The sequence below is a fragment of the Vanessa cardui genome, chromosome 6 (genome assembly GCF_905220365.1).
Source record: "Vanessa cardui chromosome 6, ilVanCard2.1, whole genome shotgun sequence".
Taxonomy (NCBI): Eukaryota; Metazoa; Arthropoda; class Insecta; order Lepidoptera; family Nymphalidae; genus Vanessa; species Vanessa cardui.
The window spans coordinates 11,602,911-11,624,476 of NC_061128.1; the positions used below are offsets into that span (position 1 = coordinate 11,602,911).

The 21,566-nt window shown below is 31.8% G+C and overlaps 1 protein-coding gene across 1 annotated transcript in view; it reads left to right on the plus strand.

Annotated features, from left to right (window-relative positions):
- LOC124530178 overlaps positions 1-21,566 on the plus strand; it is a 312,427-nt gene that overhangs the window by 138,712 nt on the left and 152,149 nt on the right. Inside the window, exon 3 of the mRNA XM_047104184.1 lies at positions 3,289-3,497. Within this exon, the coding sequence (XP_046960140.1) occupies positions 3,289-3,497 (209 nt within the window). The remainder of the gene's footprint in view (positions 1-3,288; positions 3,498-21,566) is intronic.

The following is a 21,566-nucleotide window of genomic DNA, read 5'->3' on the forward strand; positions in this document are numbered from 1 at the left end:
GGGTCTTTATGTCGGCGATTCCACAATGCTTAAAAACGAAAGTTTTTGAGCATTGCGTCCTACCGGTGATGACGTATGGTGCCGAGACGTGGACACTGATGGTGAGGCTAATTCACAAATTGAAGGTCGCGCAGCGGGCGATGGAGCGAGCTATGCTAGGTGTCTCTCTCGTGGATAAAATCAGAAATGAGGTTATCCGTGAGAGAACTAAAGTAACGGACATAGCTCGGAGAATCAGCAAGTTGAAGTGGCAGTGGGCTGGCCATATCTGTCGTAGGACCGATGGCCGCTGGAACAGACGAGTCCTAGAGTGGAGACCGCATCTCGAAAAGCGTAATGTAGGACGACCTCCGACTCGCTGGTCCGGTGACATTCGCAAGATCGCCGGTAGAATCTGGATGAGGGACGCAGATGACCGAGCAACGTAGCGCGCTCTGGGGGAGGCCTATGTTCAGCAGTGGACAGCAGTGAGCTGATGATTGATGATTGATTGATTACCTGACAAAGGATTCAAAAACCGGTACATTATTTATTGCCATTTTTCAATGAGTAATAGAACGAAGAACCAATATAAACATAAATCAACCATAGGATAACCGACCGTAAACGCTTTTTGAGAACAGTAGTGCAACACTAACACTTACTAAACTCGAAGCACTGACCGAGAATATTCCTGACTTTTTCAATTGTTCCGATACGGGATTCAAATATATGACTCCGACCTGCCTTGTAATTAGTCACTGGACCAATACATCAGCTAATCGTCCATAGACAATATTAACGAATTCACCGGCACAACTTTCGATTCATAAATCATTATCATCGTTGTTTATTACCTTTACATAGACAATATACATGGCAGAACTAGCCAAATTAGTAGAATAGCTGTTGTAAATACATTATACAAGTTTTATGATGTTAAGCTATGATTTAGCTAAGCAAATTGGTGATATTTCGATATTGTCATTATAAATAATTGGACTAATTTTGCATAATGGTAACACATTTGTGTGATACGCGGTCGTATTGAGCCCAGTGCCTATGAAACATTATCTATTTTTGTTTATTTACATTGAATGGAAATTAATATTGTTCTTTTTTAATTTTTAATGCTTGTAATGCATTGTATATTATTATTTACGCCAATCAAGGTTTATGCTAGCTTAGTTTAGAGAATGGTGGAAAAGTATCCGTGACTTTTGGACCGTTAGACGGAATACCGTTGAGCCACGTGGTGGTAAACTAAAACTTAGTGTCTGTTGGTGAGATATTTACGATATAAGAGATATGGGCGGTGATGAAGACTTACCACCAAATAGCTCTTGTCAGCTTGCCAACAAAAAAGAGCTATTGAGTTTCAATCACTTTTATATCAATTATTGTAAATGTGAAATCTAAAAATCTCAGTATGTCTAGCCGTTGCTCTTTCATACATAACTGAATACAATGTCATGAAGTTTGGATGAACCAAGCTGGAACTCCAAGGAAGGAAGGACTTTATCAAACTTTTTTTTACAATTTTATAACTAACACCTGACAATCAACGCCTAAAACTTGAACGAAGTCGCGAGTGGATGCTAGTTTTATTATAATCAAACATTTTGAAGGTCTTTATGTTATTGTTTTTATTTCGAAAATAATTTTAGGTACATAATATTTTATCAACTGGAAAAATTAATATATTTGGTTATAAATATGTAGCTAAACAGTTTAATTTAATTACTATTGATAGAAGAGCTAGAAGAATATCGTTATTTTACATGTCATTCAAGACTAAAATTTTGTAGAATTTGTTTCCTAATGTAGAGACATCAGCAAAGGGCTTAGCGAAACAGATATGCCTTCATCTGTTCGTCCAGTCTTTGAGACCGTTTAAAGTGACATACTTTTGTACATAGATTAATAAACTCTAGAGAGAACACAAAAACAAGCCAGAGTAAACATATTTTTTTTATTTAACGTACGAACAAACACTTAATGCTTTCTGAGTATAGATTATCACCTCAGTACACAATTAGGTATAAATCGTGGGGCCGTCCGTCTTCTAATTGCATTAAAGCACAGGCGACGCTTGATGTAATGTAATTGTTTGTGGTCTGCACGTAGAATTGTGGGGTCCGATTATGAGCGAGAATGTACGAGCGGTAACAGGAACTATATATTATATTCGTAATCGTTGATCTTTTATTTGTATTTCATTATTGCAAATATTTTCGTACTATTCCGTTTCAAATAGCCTAGTCGATGTTTTTGATTTTAAATTTCTTTCAAGTTCATTAAATTAAATATTAAAATGTTTCTTGGAAATAATTAAACATTATTTTATGTACACATATTCTCTAGTCAAATATGAGATATTATTATTTGTCTTAAAAATAATTCAGGTAATCCATATGATATTATGAGTCCTCGTGTAATAAAAATAATGTTTAATCGTGCTTCCTTTCTTTTTTAAATATCTGCCAGCTTAACGGTTGAGATTAAAAAGTTATAGATATTAATATGGACGCTTTTTCATGCCATAAATTGCACCTCAGTAATCCGCTACAAGCTAGTAAAAAAGTTCATATATGAAAAGTGGAAAAAAAAAATGAAAAACTATAATCCGCTTGCACTCGGCACGCGAAAATGGTACTAATATACGTCCGCTGATGGCGGTAAAAGAAAAATACGGCACTCGGACAAATGTTTTTGTAAGCTACGCGAGCGAAATTGATTGCCGGTTTGCGGACTTTTATCTTAGCTCGGTAAATACTGCTGAAATTGTACTGTAAAGTGGATGACGATTCCGAAAATATCTGTATTTTCGAACACTTCTTACGTCTCGATTGTTATAATTAATCGTTTACATTATTTAATGGCAAGGGTATAGTGGTAGTAAATTACGAAGACCCTAATTACAAGGTCGTTCTTAGTAATATAAATTAAGTTTGTTAAGACGTGTAATATTATATAAAAAAAGAAATATTTTTTATTATTTGTAGGTAGGCAGGTAGGTGCGCTTTTAAACGGTAGTTTACTTATCGTACAATTATATATTATTACAGTCGTGTAAAAGACATGCACTTGACTTAAATTCAAAAAAATGTTTCTCTTCAAAAAATTACTCAAATAAAAATATTTAACATTTTATTATTTAAGTTTGTATATTGTTCTAAACAAAACTACTTGAATAGATACGGAGATATTTCTACAAATAAATCATAAACACACTTCAAAAAAATTAAAAATTACTAATACATTCGATTTTTATTCGATGCAATCTAATCGATTTTCTGTTTGTTTCAGATACAATAGCTTTAAGAGACGTGCAGTTAATAGCGCCATCTGCCGTCAGACTCGGGGACACAGTGCTGTTGGGTTGTAAATGGGCTCTTGAAAGCAACGAGACGCTGTATAGCGTTAAGTGGTACAGAGGAAGGCAAGAATTCTTCAGTTACCTCCCAAAAGAATATCCTTTTACGAGAATCTTCGCACAGCCTGGAATTGACGTGGACGTAAGTGCTAATGATTATCATTACTTTTATAATTTCTTTACGCAAAAATTAAATCTTGATTTTTTGTAAACATCCCGTATGGAATAAATGGAATATTAAAAATCACAACATAACATTGTACACAAGTTCTAGTATAAATATAGTTAGAACATTAAGTTGAAAACAAAAATCGTTTCTTTAAGTTTTGACAAGGATTTTAACGATAATGAAACATATTTATAGTACATAACCTTACTTTTTTTATGTACATAATTTATCTATGATCGAAAAATTGTTCACGTCAAGTCCATTTCAGTACAATTAAGTGAAGAATTGAGCTGTATATTCTGATCTTGAATTTCAAATCTATTTTAACTGTATATAAATGTTTATTTGCTTTACGATTTCCCCAACAGATTTTCTATTCAGCAAATGTAAACAATTCACGTATATATACGTACTACGTATATTGGTATATTGTTTCCCCGTAACGTTGTTCGTTATTAATATTTATGTCACAATGAACATTTGACGCGAGTCGAAAATAATTGCTCTCATATTTATGACAGACCCGCACTGGAGCATTTGGGGGGATAAGCTTCGAGCTTTATACTTACAGGAAAAGGCCTTAGCCCAGCTGTGGGGAATTTACAGAAATTACTTTAAAAAAAGCAGACGTCACGCAGTTGCATTAACTAAACTAATACTTATTGAAATAAATTAAAATTAAAGAAAGTCAACGAATTAATAAAGTAAATAGCATAGGCATACATTTATAAGCATTTTTGAATCGCCATTCCACTGAAAATTTTACAACTGTAATAAATGTAATGCCACCACAGAGTTAGTAGCTCATCCAATCCATCCAATATACATCCTCCCTGAAAGTCACCAAGTATTATCTCTGTTATCATATATATAATCTTCTCTTAAATAACATGCCTACTAATTAAATATTGGGATAAAAGAGCGTCACGCCGTTCGCCGTCACGTCAGACGAGTCTGTTTTGAAAGGCGCGCAAAATGTAGACGTTTCACGTCAAAAATAAAGGAAACGCTTGATTCAAGGCAACAAATGGTAGGGCACTTCAATTTAATCATAGCCTTTTATAAGAATCCTCAGCTTCCAATTCAATTGGACTCATGAATATTTGAAAGCACCTTAGAGTATACCTTTTCGTTACTAAATAATATTTATACACAGTATCTTTGAAGTTTCTTTACATTTGACGGAATTATTGGATTTTCTCACAATATTGCTCTCGAGTTAATTTTAAATTTTCATAACAATATTATATCGTGCAATAATATTATATTACAAAAATGATATCGTGTTTAGGGGTGAGTTTTGTTTAGTTACGTCTGATATTGATGATGCTGAATTATATTGAAATGTGTATAAATAACTTGGTGTTTTTGTTTGTAATTAAATTATGGACTACATGTAAGCTATATCTTTGATTATTGATATGTCTAGAGAGACTGTCAGAGCTGAGAACGCATCGAAAGTAAAGTAAGAGTAAGAAAACCTTCGTCAGTTTTCATATTCATTCCTTTATCTTTTTCATAAACTCTTAGTACCTTTTGAAACTAAACATCAAACAATTGCAACGCAATATATCATTCTCGATCGGTAAAGCAGATAATCGCACATACTTAGCACACGAAAATAGATCTTAAGGTGACGAACATTTTCTTACCCCGACTGTACACGCACACTAGTAAAATAGTATGAAGTTTTGTAGGTGTCAAGAGTATCTGTCACGCACACCAAGATAATAAAATAGCGTCGCTATGTATAGCTAAAATCTAAGCTTATAATTGATGGTGTATCATCTATTAAGTCGTTATATAATTGAATTAATTATCTTATTATTATTGATGTTTTTGTTTTTTATGTGTATTTTTTTCTTATTATTTTTTTTTAAATGTGATATCAAAGTTGTGCTAAAATAACTTGAAATTGTTACTTTTTATATAACAGCGTAAAAAATATTGCAATATAGCAGTTGAGGTGCTGGTACTTTTTTCAGCATTAATATAGTGATGAAGATGAGATTTTGTTTCATGATACAACAAAAATCCAAATGGCTAACCTCCTTCATTTTAGAAGTCGACATAAAATGAATCGTTCCTACGATTAACCTTCTAAATTTAGCCCGATATATCTGCAATCTCCATATCCCGTAAAATGAGTTAGGTAACACTTTTATTGTTTTAGATAGGGCTTATCCATAAGGTTTTGTACTATTTTACTGTTATTGAAGCTGTTAATATTGTTTACTAATTCCATCTAGCTTTCGTACGAGTAAAATTAACCAAGGTCAACATATGAAGCAATGGAGTTTCAATGTTGTCTCTTATAAAAAAATTAAAATAAAAACGATCTTGTGACGTAATTCATTTATTATAGAAGAATATAGGCTATTCATTACCATTGAGTCGATATGGCCCAGTGGTATTCCACTAACCCGCATTGAAACAGCGCGGTGGAATATGTTCCAAAACCTTCTCCTCAAAAGGAGAGGAGGCCTTTAGCCCAGCAGTGGAAATTTACAGGCTGTTGTTGTTGTTGTTGTATTACCATTGTGATTAATAACAATTTATTTTGAATAATACACTTTTTATTTATAGTTTAAATGTATTTTTTAATAAATAAATGAATTTTGTAATAGTTTGGAAGTAACGTGAAGTAAGCCAGGATGAAATGTAGCTCATATATTTAGTGAATATATAAATAATTCGCAGAATTTATATTAGCGAACGAAACTTTGTTTTTGTATTCCGAGTATTGTTTTATTATTATATAAATTAACGTTCATTTAACCATTCCTTATCCCATTATTAATTTATATTATCCACGTATATTTAAAATTTTATGATATATGTGAACAAAAACTTAAAAATTTACTTACTAAAAAGTAGTCTAATAAAACATGGTACAACTTTATTGTAGTATGTAATGTATTATTTTCGGTTTAAGTAAAAATACAAGTTTTAATAGGCGAATAAATGGTGATCTCACTCACGTTAAACCTTAACAAGAAAATCTGCCATCTCCATAATTCCTAGTTACGTAATCCAACTTGAAAAAGTTCCCATCGCGCTTCCCATAAATTTTCTCTTACCAGCTTTGAAAAGTTTTTATGAAAATTCGACAAGAACTGGGTCCTTCATTAAAAATATCTGGAATCTAGAAAGTGGATACTTGGCGTTATAATACAATTTGAAAAATTATTATCTCAGCCTTCCCAACTTAGGAGTTCGCTTTACTGTTTTAAAGTGTCTCGCGCTGGCTAGTGAGAATGGAGTTTGTAAGATAGGGTAAATATGTTTGCATCATACTTTAGGACTACGGATCGAGAGCTGACTGAACTCAGCTGTTTTATAAAAGCCTTTTATATTATAAAACTATAACTGCTGTTAAAGTTTGTTTCACGGAAAATTTTACAAAATTATTTTGTGAATGGTATAGGTAAATTTATACGTAAAACATCCGAGGTATTTTATTTTAACGCGTCATAAAATAACAAAAATAGCTCTAAGTAAATACATATACGTACATACTTCCCAATATTAAATACAGTATATTGAATCCAATGTTCTCATAAGTTTTGATTACATACATTTTGATGAGAAGAAATACAGTTTTCCCACTAATAAAAATCTGGAATTTGTCAAAATTTGTATTTCAAATTAGAATTTCAACGTACCTATATATACATACATGTATTTATCAATTACATGGAATATAAATATTCAGTTATTTAAAACGAGCATCATACTATATATTGATATAATAATTTAACTTTGTAGAATATTAAATTAGCTCAATGCAAGCAATGTCAAAGGATCCCACTCAAAAGTCTAATATAAATTCAATTTATGCACTCTTTTGTTTAAAGAATAAATTAACAGAGAATTAAATTAACATGTTGTACAAGTAATTTCTCAGAGTTGGCTTGATTTTTTATGTATAATTTCTTGCTTGCAATGCTACTCTGTAATGAGACACTTTGTATAAATTTTTAGAAATGAATTCAGGGAATGATCCTATATTATGTTTAGACTAGCGATCAACCCGGGCTTCGCACGGTTGCAATGCTGATACTAAATATACTGCAGAATGTCTTATAATATTCACAGATTTCTGTCTTTCTCTACTATATTATTATCAATATAAACCTTTGTTTTTGAATTAATTTATTCATTCATTCAATCGAATCAAAATTCGCTGTGTAATTTTAAAGATCTAAGCATACATAGAGACGGACAGTGGTAAACTACTTTGTTTTCTAATGTAATGACGTTACCATCGCTGTTTGTTGTGTTTCGAGTTTGCTCTAAATAGCTCTACTTCAATCGTTATTTTAACATTCATAGCACTTTATAAATTTGAGATAAATAGATGACCTTGGTTTTATTTTATAGGCTGAGCTCTCGAGATATTTTCATACTTCTGTGTTCTTTGATAATTATTTGCTTAGAATAAACATACAACATTAAACACGCTTTTAGTGATATATTTATGCTGTTTGATGTACTCTTGTTTCTAATCAGTGTTATAAAAAGCTATTTATTTAGTTTATTATGAAATCTTACTAAGTTACTTTTTTGAAAAATATATATTCCATCAAGGTTATTTTATGTATAAAATAAATAATAGTGGTCCGAGTATCCCCTTGAGGCACACAGTTTCACAACGTTTGAAAATTGATATTACGACTATCATTTAAAATAGTTACTAGATAATATTGCGATTTTTGGTTAGCTTGCTAATCTGTGCAAGTGTAGGGTTTAGAATTTGATACTACATATTAATGTTATATAATAGATCAAGAAGATATTTTTTTTATCTTCTTGGTTTATCATGTGAAGGCTGTGTTTTAAAGTTTGCTAGTGGAAGAATCTAGTTTTAGAAGTCTATAGTAATACACTAATGTTTATTTAGTGTCAGTGTTTTTTGGTCTTAATATTATGATATTTAATATAATATATCATAATCAAATTATTGCAGAGTATCTGTCTTTGAAATTTTTAAGCTTTGTTTATTTATATATTTTGAATGTAGATCTATATTCGACATTTCTATTTCAATAAACAATAATACTGATACGTAAACAAGTTAAGGTCATTGACCTCGGCTACGTTAGGTAACTAAATATGGCATAACAGAAAACATATTTTCTTGATTTTTATAACATTGTAGTTGATGACTTTGTTTAAGAATATCATTAATATGTATATTATTATGACTCGTTTATAATATATCGTTTTGAATCAGGATTAAGTACGTTCTGACGAAAGAAAAAAATGTTTTCTTAATATTCGTATACTTTGTGTAGAATCAGACACCTTGAAAAATTCCTAGAAAACCAGATGCTATTTTGGGAAATAAGATAATGATATCCACCCACTCGTTAACTTAGAACAAGTCATACTCAGGCATTGTAAAGTGAATACTCTATACGATCCCAGCAGTGCAGAATAACCCATTACGCACGAGGGTGTCGTAGGAGCTGACTAAGGTAACTTTTGTCTGTAGAAGAGCTCTTAGGTTCCGCCATCAGTAAAGCAGTTTGGCAACGGTGGAACTAATCCTCTTTCAAAAACTCCACCACAAATATTGTTCTAGCTATTTGTTCTTCGTTGTTGTAATCACAATGTTTAATTAATTATGTAACAATTAAACTATTATAGCTTTTGTGCTATTTTGTGAATAGCTAATATCCAGTACATCTTAAAATAAATTGAGTGTTCAAACCCAGGTAAGCACCGACTAATTACAGTGAAATTTTGCTATATGAAAATTTACTATTCCGCATTGGAGAAGTATGATGGAATTTGCTCCTATCTTAGTTATCTTAGCGCAGTCGTGAAAAATTTACAGGCTGTACTTGTTGTTTAGTTTTGTAGTAAGAAATCCTTTAATATAAAAGCCATATTATACCGAGATTCCTCTAAGCCTTGACAATATGTTAGCATGTGATTCCACATATTTCTTGTCTTCTTTTTATTAAATTACTTTCAGATCAAGACCAAAGTATTCGTGCAAATTACAGAACAGAAGAATAAGTGAAGGCTTTTAGAATAGAGACATGATAGATGATAATGCTTTCTAAATAAAAGGTTTACCCTAAGTATATGATGTTGTTACGTTTCAGAATTTTCGGTGAAAGGAAATATTACTTGTTTTACGGCTGCGGCTTATAATTTTGCGTACATGTTTTAGGTGGTTTTTTATGACTGACACAACTAAATATGGCGTCGTAAATTTTTTACATGGGCAACTTGTATTTGTGGGTTCCGTAACTTAGTTAATAAGTACGATCGTGGATAAAATTATTATCTAAATATTTTTTCAGTTGATAGGTCGATCATTGGTATAAATAATCAATTGGATCCAATCAATTAGTAAAGTCGTTTTGTACTAACTGACAGTTCGAAATTAAATTAAAAAGTTATTGACCCCAATATGTCCTAACTTTTTTCTAGTCAATACTGAGAAAGTTATCTTTACTTATATTTGGACTTACATTCCTATAAGTTTGTGTCTAGATCAACTAGATTTATTAATTTTATATTTATCTCACCCTATTTACAAATCTTTTCAATTTAATTGTAAAAAATATTGGTGCAATAATTCGATAAATATAGATAAGATTATATTTAAACAAATAATTTATTAATTTAATATATTTTCGATACAATTCAATCGTTAGGTTTGTTTCTCATATAGTATACTAGTTGTCGCCCGCGGATTTACTTGCGTTTTATGGGAATGATGATGATGATATTGTCAATTACGCAAGAAAAGCACGCAAATTCTTTGGAGTTAAAGTTTGCAAATTTCATCAAATTTTTGGGTTCAGTGGTTTGATAGAGAAAGAACAACAGACAAAGAGAGATAGTTTCATATTTATAATATTAGTATGGATTATAAAATAAAAATGGTACTCACGTGACGTACAGAATATTACAATAGTTTTGTTATTTTTTGTTTTTCCACAAAAACCTACTCAACTAATTAACATAGTAGTGATTTATCATGTGTTAAACTAGTTTCAAAGTGATCGAAACATATGTATGTTTCATACTAAACTGTATAGGGACGTTAGTCGTGGCAAGATATAACATACATTTCATAATACACATTGGTAAAACTATAATAGATTATTAACACATAAGAAAGAAAGAATGTATTTAAGAAAAAAATAAATGGTGAGAAAAAAATCTCGATTCATGCTACTAGCAATTGGGGTTTAGTTTTGTTATACTCCGAGATGGAACAGTAGTTAGAACGCGTGCATCTTAACCGATGATTTCGTATTCATACCCAGGCAAGCACCATAGGCAGGCAGGCAGCATATGTGAGTTGGTACATTTTATTCCAACGAACATTGGTTGGTGGTTGGTGAATATATTTGTGCGAAAAGTATAATTGACATCCACAAGAGACCATTGAAAGTCTGCTTTAGAATCTGATGGGTCGAAATTATGGGCTTCCAGGAATTCGATATACAATCTTATCGTACAATATGACTTCGACTTCTACGCAGTTCAAATATAATCAAGTTTTTTATTTAATTAATAATATTTTTTTATTGGTGTGTGTCGAAATAAATACTTCTAAATATAATAATAGTTGATATAAATACAATAATATATACTTTAGGTTTTGGGTAGGTACCATCCATTTATCGGATATTCTGACGCCATACAGCAATCAGTAATTTGTATTTTTGTATTCCGCTTTGAAAGTTAAGTGAGTTAATATACACATTGGCGATGGTATAGGAAGTGAATATCAATGGGCAATGGTGGTCACCATTTAAGCCTTACTTACCATTAAGCCTAGTTGCTCATCAACCTACCTATATCATAAAAGCACCACGTCCACCATTCGTAAGATATTATTGTATATATTATTACAATTTTATTCATCACGCCCATTTAATTTCTTCCCGCACAAGAGAAATATCAATATATTTAAATTGAACCCCGAACTCGGCCTGATGGCAACCGTATACAGTAAACACAGTTTTATCGGTCGTTAACGTTCTTTTCATGTTTTATTGTGGGCCCATTGTTAGAAAGATTCTCTTTACGACCGACACTAAAAATCTTCCCATTTTATATAACTGATTATACAAAAACATTAAAAGACATTGCTTGTGATGCAATCTTTCTATCTTGTATAATTATAATGTTATATATCCGACTCATTGCTTTGTAAGCTTTATAAGGAGGATTTAGCGTATTCTTGGGTTCGATTACTGTCATTATCATTATCAGCCAATCGTTATTGAGTTTTGGAGATAGGCCCTTTCGAAGTTTTGTGAAACTTCCAGTTCTCTGCCATCATCTTCATTCTTGTATCAAGTCGGATCATGTGATCCTCACACATTGTCTAATTGTATATTTTGGGTAAGAATTACTAGCAGAAAAAAATACTTATAACAGTTCATCTTGCTATTGGATTATGATGTATGGTATGGGTAATAATGAGAAAACAATGATTTCAATGAAACTCAATATAATTAATATAATTTGTAAATTTCAGTAGAACGTTTAACCAAAATGTGAAAAACGTCTTCACGTCCTTAAATCAAATACAACTGAGATTTAAAACGATAAAATCTTCATTCCGAACCAGTAGATTTACATTTAATATAATCTCGTAAAATGATTCAAACGGAATGATAAAGTATATTTTGATTTATTTCATCGTGTGAGTTCAATGGCTTTTTATTCGATTTGAAATGTACATTCTCTACTAAGTAGAACTCGATACACAGTCTATATTAGCTATTTTAGACTCAACAACAATAACAGCCTGTAAATTTCCCACTGCTGGTCTAAGGCCTCCTCTCCCTTTGATGAGAAGTTTTGGAACATATTCTTATTTTAGAATCAGTTCTAGCAATCTATTGTTAATGCTTGATAACAACCCCTGAAATAAAAGTCTAGAATTTTTATTTTCATCTACTTACTCTTGGTGGTCCCACCAATTACCACCCACTCATCAGTTACTCTACCGCCAAACAACAGTACTCTGTATTATTGTGTTCCGGTTTGAAGGGTGAGTGAGCCAGTGTAACTACAGGCACACGGGACATAATATCTAAGTTCCCAAGGTTAGTGGCACATTGACGATTTAAGGAATAGTGAATATTTCTTACAGCGTCATTGTCCATGGGTGATGGTGACCACTTACCATCAGGTGGCCCATATGCTCGTCCGTCAACCTATACCATAAAAAAAACATCATATTTTATACACGATATCCTAAATCGATTTCGGCCTCACTGTTAATTTCCCAGGAAGAGTTCCAAATATAATTGTACTGTTTATTCCAATTCCACAATAATCCTGATAGGATGGCATCCGTTACTACCGGAAAGGTTCGGCAGGACGAACGGCATTTACCTATTTTCCAAAGGCACGCAGGCGTTATCATTGGTAATCATGTCTACAAGCTGCTATTGAAAATTTTTCGATCGAAATTATTTCGATATACCCAATTACTTTTTAATGACCTGAACGGGTTGTGGTTCCATGATCTCGATATCTTATAACCAAACCATTGGGCCAAATAAGCGACTTCTTACTTAACTATGAAATTGTAAGTAAGATTTCATTTCATCATTTCCAAAACGATGGTATAATATGTACAGAAGATTCAAAAACGGTTTATTGTTAATTTATTTTACATAAATAACTTATATTTCTTAAATCACAACAATTCTAATACTGTTGTTTGGCAGTAAAGTATATCTGATGAGTAGCTGATAAGGCTCTACCACTGAGTAGACATAAGTTACTATTTGTAATAATATTTTTTAGTGCTTCATGTATATAATTAAGTTCTTTCATAATTAATCTAATTCCTTAATCGTTTTTCATTAACTTACAGATGGTAATAGTAATAACCTGAATATTGTTTTGTTCTTTTGTATTGGACATCTCAATCACGCTTGCGTTGAGCATCAGCTTCATGGCTCTCGACTATTTCAATGAATTTTAAATACATAGTTTACTAGGATTGCTGACAATGTATACAAATTTAAAGGGATTTTATTAAGTAAAATTTTCTATGTTAAATATAGCAAACAGTATTGAATTTTCATATGTTTAATTTTGTTTATAATAGCAAAAATTTTTATAAATAAAAAAAAACCGCCTTCAAAAAATAACTAAAAAGAAAAAAATAATCAGTTACATCCATATCCAATTTACGATTTTTTAATCACCTCTCAAAGTCGATGCCAACATTGCTATATATGCATATAGGTACATAATACATACATACAAAAACTAAATCTATTTATTGTATAGATGACACCATTAGACAAACCTTACTATCGATACAAATTAAATGATTTCAATATAGGAATTTATTTACTTTGTTGGCACCGCCTTCAAAAGGTGATTAAAAAATCATAAATTGGATATGGATGTAACTGATTTTTTTTTTCTTTTTAGTTAATTTTTGAAGGCGGTTTTTTTTTATTTATAAAAATTTATTTACTGCTTTTCAGTGTTGTTTTGTTATTTATAATTACAATTGGTAGTGTTTGTCATTCACTTTAATGCCGTTAATCATTGAGGAGTTCTCCTGGTAGTCCACCATCAGCTAGACTTCATCATAGGCATGTTTACTAACATCAATTGCTTGACGACTATCTTAAAGAAATAGAACTAAGCCCGTAAAATAGTTACTTACTAATAGGTTCTGATTACTAGTTGTGGTCTTCATCATCAGTTCCACTTCATCAAATGTCACTTGTCACTTCGTGAGCATATAACCAAGGCACTTTGAATAAAACCGAAATCACTATAGGTGTGCCTATAAAATTTGAGGAGTTCCCTCGATTTCTCCAGGATCCCATCATCAGATCCTGATCTCCTGACAATGGGACCACCTGTAAAACATGCCCTTTCAAACAAAAAAAGAATTGTCAAAATCGGCCCAGCCATCTTCGAGTAATTCGGTAACATAGATAAAAAATAAAAAAAAAAAAAAAAAAAGGCCCCGACGAATTGAGAACCTCCTCCTTTTTTTGAAGTCGGTTAAAAATATGATGAGGTATTAATACTGAATAATAATAATAATAATAAGTTTATTTCGCTTAATAGATATTCAATTTACATTAAGGTGCTGAGAACTCCTAGTAAGTATAATAATACCAAGATAATAATATCAAGAGTTCACGCTCTTTCATAACAGTGATAGTGATGAATTGAAATAAACCATAGAAAAAAAAAAGAAATAAAAAGGTATTACAAAACTATTACTAGACTTAAATACTATACATTCGTGAATGGGTATGTGCTTGAGTGTGTGTGTGAGTGTGTGTGTGTGTGTGCGTGCGTGTGTGTGTGTGTGTGTGTGTGTGTGTGTGTGTGTGTGTGTGTGTGTGTGTGTGTGTGTGTGTATGTCTTTCTGATTCTTCGTAGGTTAATTTACTTAACCACGTGCTTACGGTTTTTTTACAGTTGTACGCATTTAGTTTATAAATTTTAAAATATTTTTGTTGATTTGATTATATAAATGAGCGGATAGTTTAACATAGTGATGATTTGAATAATATACCCCATGTTACACTTTACATCGTCGATCCCACAGTGCCTTAAGACGAAAGTCTTCAACTAGTGCGTCCTACCCGTCATGACATACGGAGCCGAAACGTGGACACTCACGGCAAGGCTGGTCCACCAGTTTAAAGTCGCTCAGCGTGCTATGGAAAGGGCTATGCTCGGCGTTTCTCTGTGGGATCGCATCAGAAATGAGGCGATCCGCCAGAGAACCAAAGTCATCGACATAGCCCACCGGATTAGTAAGCTGAAGTGGCAGTGGGCTGGCCATATTTGCCGCAGAACCGATAACTGTTGGGGGAAACGTGTTCTAGAGTGGAGACCGCGTCTTGGCATACGTAGTGTAGGACGTCCTCGGGCACGGTGGAGTGACGACTTACGCAAGACGGCTGGCAGGAGCTGGATGCGAGTAGCCCAAGAACGATCTCAGTGGCGTGCAATTGGAGAGGCCTATGTCCAGCAGTGGACGGAAATGGGCTGATGGATGGATGGATGGATGGATGGATACCCCATGTTACGTTTTAATAAATTAGCTTTCTGAATGTAATAATTATGACCTATAAGAGTTCAACCATTTCAGGTGTTATCGATAAATAATCTTTCCTCTTTATAATATTATTATTAATAGATATTGTGTTCATTATTGATGGGATAATTATTGTTTATTAATATGTCAAAAATGCTGTCTACTTAAATGTTAATAATTCAGAAAGATATCATAAAAAAATAAAAAAATAGTCTATGCCAAAGTTGACAGCTGAACCTTGTAAATGAAATTAAAATATATCTTAGTAGTTAATAGAAATTGTGTTGTGTTATACATAAAGTTGAATTAATCAAGAACCCTCTGTACTGCATAATACAGCTCAACTATTGGATCGCATGGAATATGTTAATCTAAGTTTTGTTTACCTTCTTCGATCGAAATAGGCTATACATACCAACATGATTTATGATTTAATTACCCTCCGTAGTCTGGTAAGCAGTATTTAACTCCAGCCATCCTATAATCATATTGTACCACGTCGACTTATTAATTTTCTAAAGTTCCGTTGAAGTGGAAAATACGTTGAGAAGTCGTTACGAAAGTAAAATTCGTAGTTCGTTTCGAATTACCTGTTTTTGTCAGGCTTAATTTGTGTTAGTGGAAATATCTGAAGTAGTTTTTGTTGTTAATTATTTTATAATTGTTTTAACAGAATATTTTTCGTTTTCGATAAATAATAATACTACGATATCTTATGGTATGTTTTGATGACTGCTTTATTCATATAGTGATTTGATAAAAGGCCGCACATTCCGAGGTCCTGGGTTCAAACCCTGTGGCTTCATAAAATTTTGCTGTCTATCAAAAGATACTTAGAAACAGATCGGAGTTGGGAGTATGTATCCGCGCCTCAGAAAACATGTAAAGCCACTGGTCGCGTCTAGAATTCGCCGTCCAATCGGATAATTATATTATCATTATTGTATGTGCACTAGGAGTAAGGATAAGCTTATAACGCCAAGTTTCCGACTCCGCAAAGTCAATAAATCCTTCTTGGGGCAAGGTATCCGTTTCTATAATAAAATTCCGGAGAAATTTTTAACTTTGCCGTTTAGTAAATTCAAATCGTTTGTAAAAAATACATTGGTAGAAAAAGCATATTATTCGATACAAGATTTTATAGATGATAAAAAAGCGTGGAGTTAATACCTGTTTACTTCCAAACAGGATACATTAATTGAAATAATTGTATTTAATTAACATGACGTTGTATTTTTTAAATGTTAAAAAAAGAGTAACTACTGAGTTTCTTGCCGGTTCTTCTCGGTAGAACCTACTTTCCGAACCGGTGGTAACTTCACTTAATTGTAAAATGACGATTCAAAAGTGCTTATAAAAGCCTACTTGAATAAAGTTTATTTTGATTTTGATTTTGATTAGAGTGAGTCAATAGATAATATATCTGTGTTTGTGCCCATACTTCTGCACTTATCTCATGCGTAGTCAGCCGGTCTCTTTTGATTAACCATCGGGGGTGAAATCAATCAGGATGACGTCATCGTCTTATGATTTGTTATATAGGAATAAATGCTTTTAAAAATATCAATACTTTTTATATTTTATAAACAGTATATCTGTTAAAGATACTTAATGTCAACTTAAACACAATAATTTATAAAAACAATCTTGCTACCCTTATAAGTGGATAAGCGTAATGTAATGGTAGCTATTTTTAGGGTTCCATTGTTAGGGATGAAAACTTTCCATTTAGTTTAATTCCGTAATGGTGTAAGATAATCTCGGGTCTGTGGGCCTCCACTAATATTTATCTTACGAAGTGTTGCTTTAATTCTATGTAATACATACTTGTTGATTTCTAAAAGGCTTAGATATTTAGTCTTGTAACATATTGTACTAGTTTAATAAAATTATTTTAATGACATTACATATTAACTCGGCTTATAAGCTTCAAATGCGTATTCAAACTATTTTGAGCCAGAATTATCGTTTAAATTTCGAGGCTTAAATCATGTATAGAGGTAGTGGTATGGGTATAAAGACATAGAGGGTTGGAGGAGAAGACAACGGTCTACGAAGACGTGATGGGGTGTTTGAGAAGATATGTCAGATAGATGGGTAAACTATCAAATACTAAATATTAGAAAATAATGTAAGGAAAATACACTTTGTGCCGACCCTAAATAGTTTGAGACTGTCTTATGTATTAACATTCAATGTTATATAATCATCAACAAAAAACAGTCTTTCTGTACAATCAATTGAATATGATTTTACATAACATTTTCTTTGCACACGTTGTTAAATAGTTTAGTTTAGTTTATTCTTTTATTGTACACCACACAGTGAAATGAAAATACATATGACAAAGATATGGCCTACATATAACAGGCGTAAAATTTTGGCGACATGCAGTAACAAACAAAAGTATTACCAGTAACTATTACCAAAGTACATATTTAAAGATGACTTATCTTTTAAGCCAATTTAAGTCAACTAATTCAGCTGGAGCCTTGGAAGTATCTGTACCAGTTTATTAACTTGCGAAAATAGACAAAATTTTTGTTTTTAATCCCACCAGTATTATACTCGTGCAAAAGTAGGTATGAAAATTACACTTAAATAATGTTTACAATTCAGTTGAGTAATTAAAGGAATCTTAATTTAAATGATGTTCTATAAAATGATATTTTTAGACTCATAAGAAGTAAAACAACGTTTCAGTGAAGTTGATTGGTATATATTAATAATTCGCTTCCCTAATCATAAAAAATCGAATCTCGAATCCTTTAAAATTAAATGTATTATAACCATTCAAAGGCAAAAACCTCAAAAACTTAATTATAAGTACTATTTAGATACTAATCAAAGACAATAACATCTAGGCATAGACAATTTATATTTTTTTAATGATCATTTTATTTCCGTCGTAGATTGACGAGAGTTCTATATACAAACTTTATATTTACTTATATATAAACAACAACGATAACATATTAATAAAAGGACACAAAACAATCTCATTCGATTCGAATCCCACGTCGTTTGGATTCCGATGGAAACGATCAGAGCACCTTCATTGCAGAGTTATTGTCTGTTTATTAGCACCGCCCGATTTCGATACAAAAACGCCTCTAACTTCTGATGGCCTATATTGATGGGAACCCTGTGTATACTGAAATTAGATGTTGTTTTTTATGCTGGTGACTATAGTGGTCATCATGGGTTGAGGTGAATTTATTTTCTTTATTTGTTTTTATTGGTTAGACTGTCTGAGCCTCTCAAACATCATTTTATTATTATTAATAATGGATAGCCAAGGTCGCCAATTCTCGTATTGATTGGCACTGCATGCATTATTAAACAATTACCAATGATATTACCAATGTGATACCAACCTTGGGAAGTATCGTAGCCAATATCAATATTAATCACAATAATACACTGGCTCCCTTTTCAAGCTGGAGCACAAAATGATTCTATAGTTTATCTGTTTTTCTAAAACAACTTGTAAATATCAACAATTATGTTTATAATTCGAAATATAATAACATAAGTAGGTATGTTTCATCTCCTTCTTCGGTCTGACGCTCTGGTTAATCTCCTAATTAAAATTTTGCGGTGTGTATACGCAGTGCTAAGCTCTCGTACATATATTTGCTTGAAATCGATTAAAACGTTGAAATGAAAATGTTTCCATATTGTGGTTCAGAGGGTTTTGTATCCTTGGCACAGATTACACGACAAATATCCCCAAGGGCTACACACATTTGTCATTAGTAGATAGTTACTGTAACCACCATATTATGGTATTTAATATGCGTTATATACTAGCGACATTCTCACTATTATTTACAATGGCAATTTTCACAAACATAATCTCTGTTTTGGGTATGACGTCACTATTATTGATCACTCGCGATTAAACGCTATATTTTGAAAACAAAAATTATATAAGACGTGATCAATTGAGTTACTTAAATTAATACTTACGAATTAACGCCACCGCAGAAATAAATCTGCGAATACACCCATATAGATTGAGTATTATTTTTGTATTGTATGTTGGTATGTAAAACATAAAGGCTTTTTAATACGGTGGCATTAATTAATGTGCACCCTAAAAATATATTTACTTAGGTATGAACACGATTTCGCGCGCATTTGAATTTACCAAAAAACAAAACTTGTTCGGGGCGCACTTTTTATTGTTACTTACTAATTCTGCATTATGCTTTGTGATATTATATTTTTGTTGGTGGGAGGCATCCGACGTGACAGCAGAAGAGTGACATGCGCGAGGGCTACGGGCGGTACTGGATAGCATTTGGATAGCAGCGTGACTTTATATATAAAAAAAAATAAACGTAGCCTAAGTTACACCTTATTACGTCGATTTCCTGTGTACAAGCGGTTGATTTAATATTAGAAACAGACACTTCAATTATATTACGTGTATAGACGATATTATTACAGCTTTATTTAATTCAAAAAATCAACAAAATACATAACATACAGATTAACTAAATATAAAAAAATAACAATCTGATTTAATTATTGAGAATTTCGTATTGTATTGTTGTGTAAACCCCTACGTGTAAAAGCCTCCTCCAAGGAATTACATCTTTCTCTATCCTTGGCAGCAACTATATATAACTATAATAAAACGTACTTTAAACTTGCACCAGCTCATTATGTAGCAAAATCGTTCCTTGCTTGTAACCGATACAATTAGCGATGATTATTTTGCACCTGCACCTGCCTTTATTAATATAGAACTAATTATTAAAGTTCTTCGAACCGAAATTATACAATACATTAAATTTTCTATGATAAAATAATTATACAATGTTATGGATATCTCATTTTAATAAAATTAACTTCCGGTTCCTATGTCACTGTACCCCTGTCGAGGTGTATACAAAATGTCATAATGATCGATTGTGTAATTAAGAAGTTAAAGCATAACAAACAAACAAATTAACTTTTGCATTATAATTACCATAATGACTATTCAGAACATAATGTAATTGTTTATTAAATTTATTAGACATATAGTTATTGAGGAACCAAAATTTTTAATATAATGTTTTATTAAATTGTTCTCAGATAAAGCAAAACTAACGACATAATTAGTTCAAATATTTAGAATTTTTTCATATAATATTATTATTAAGACATATCGAGCCATTACCGCCAAATTATCGTAAGCGACACTTTTGTCGAAAAATCGTTTTTTATTGATACTAAATACTCTGTGACGTAGCAACTATTTATATCTATCCTGAAGCTTATACATTGTACAATATAATACAATAAATACATACAAGAGTATTAAAATAACTTTAAAACAAGTTATCAATAAGTTTCACTCAAGCCGTGGAGAAAACAACTAAAAAATCAATAAATATATATATATATATATATATATACTATTCCTTATTAGTTTAGTTATAGGCGTGTCTGTGATTTTTCCATTTCCATTTTTTTACTTAAAAAAGTAATAATAAAATTATAAATTTTATCATAAAAGTTCGTTGAACTTTTGTTGGTAAATATATCAATATCCTCTAAAATTTAATGTTCGAAGTTAAAATAGATATACGCGACACATTATCTGATACCTCAACCATCGACGAACACTTGACACCAGACTATATTGAATAATGTTCAACGTCCGCAATTTGGCCACGGTTACTTCCTCTCTAGTGGCCACTTATCGTCGACCAACTCGAATGGCCGATATGAATAAACAAATTCAGATATGGAAACTGTCTTTATCGATATTTGTTTTATAATCTGTTTTGCTTCTGACAATATTTGTAGAAATAATCCTTCCAAATAATTTTAAAAATGGAACACTGTTTTTAAAATGTTTATTGCATTGCATCTGTGGTGAGACTATAACTTTAATTATAAATTTAGAACACATTCTTATTATAATAATATAAGAGTTTTGGTATTTGATAGTCGTTTTTTTTAATAGA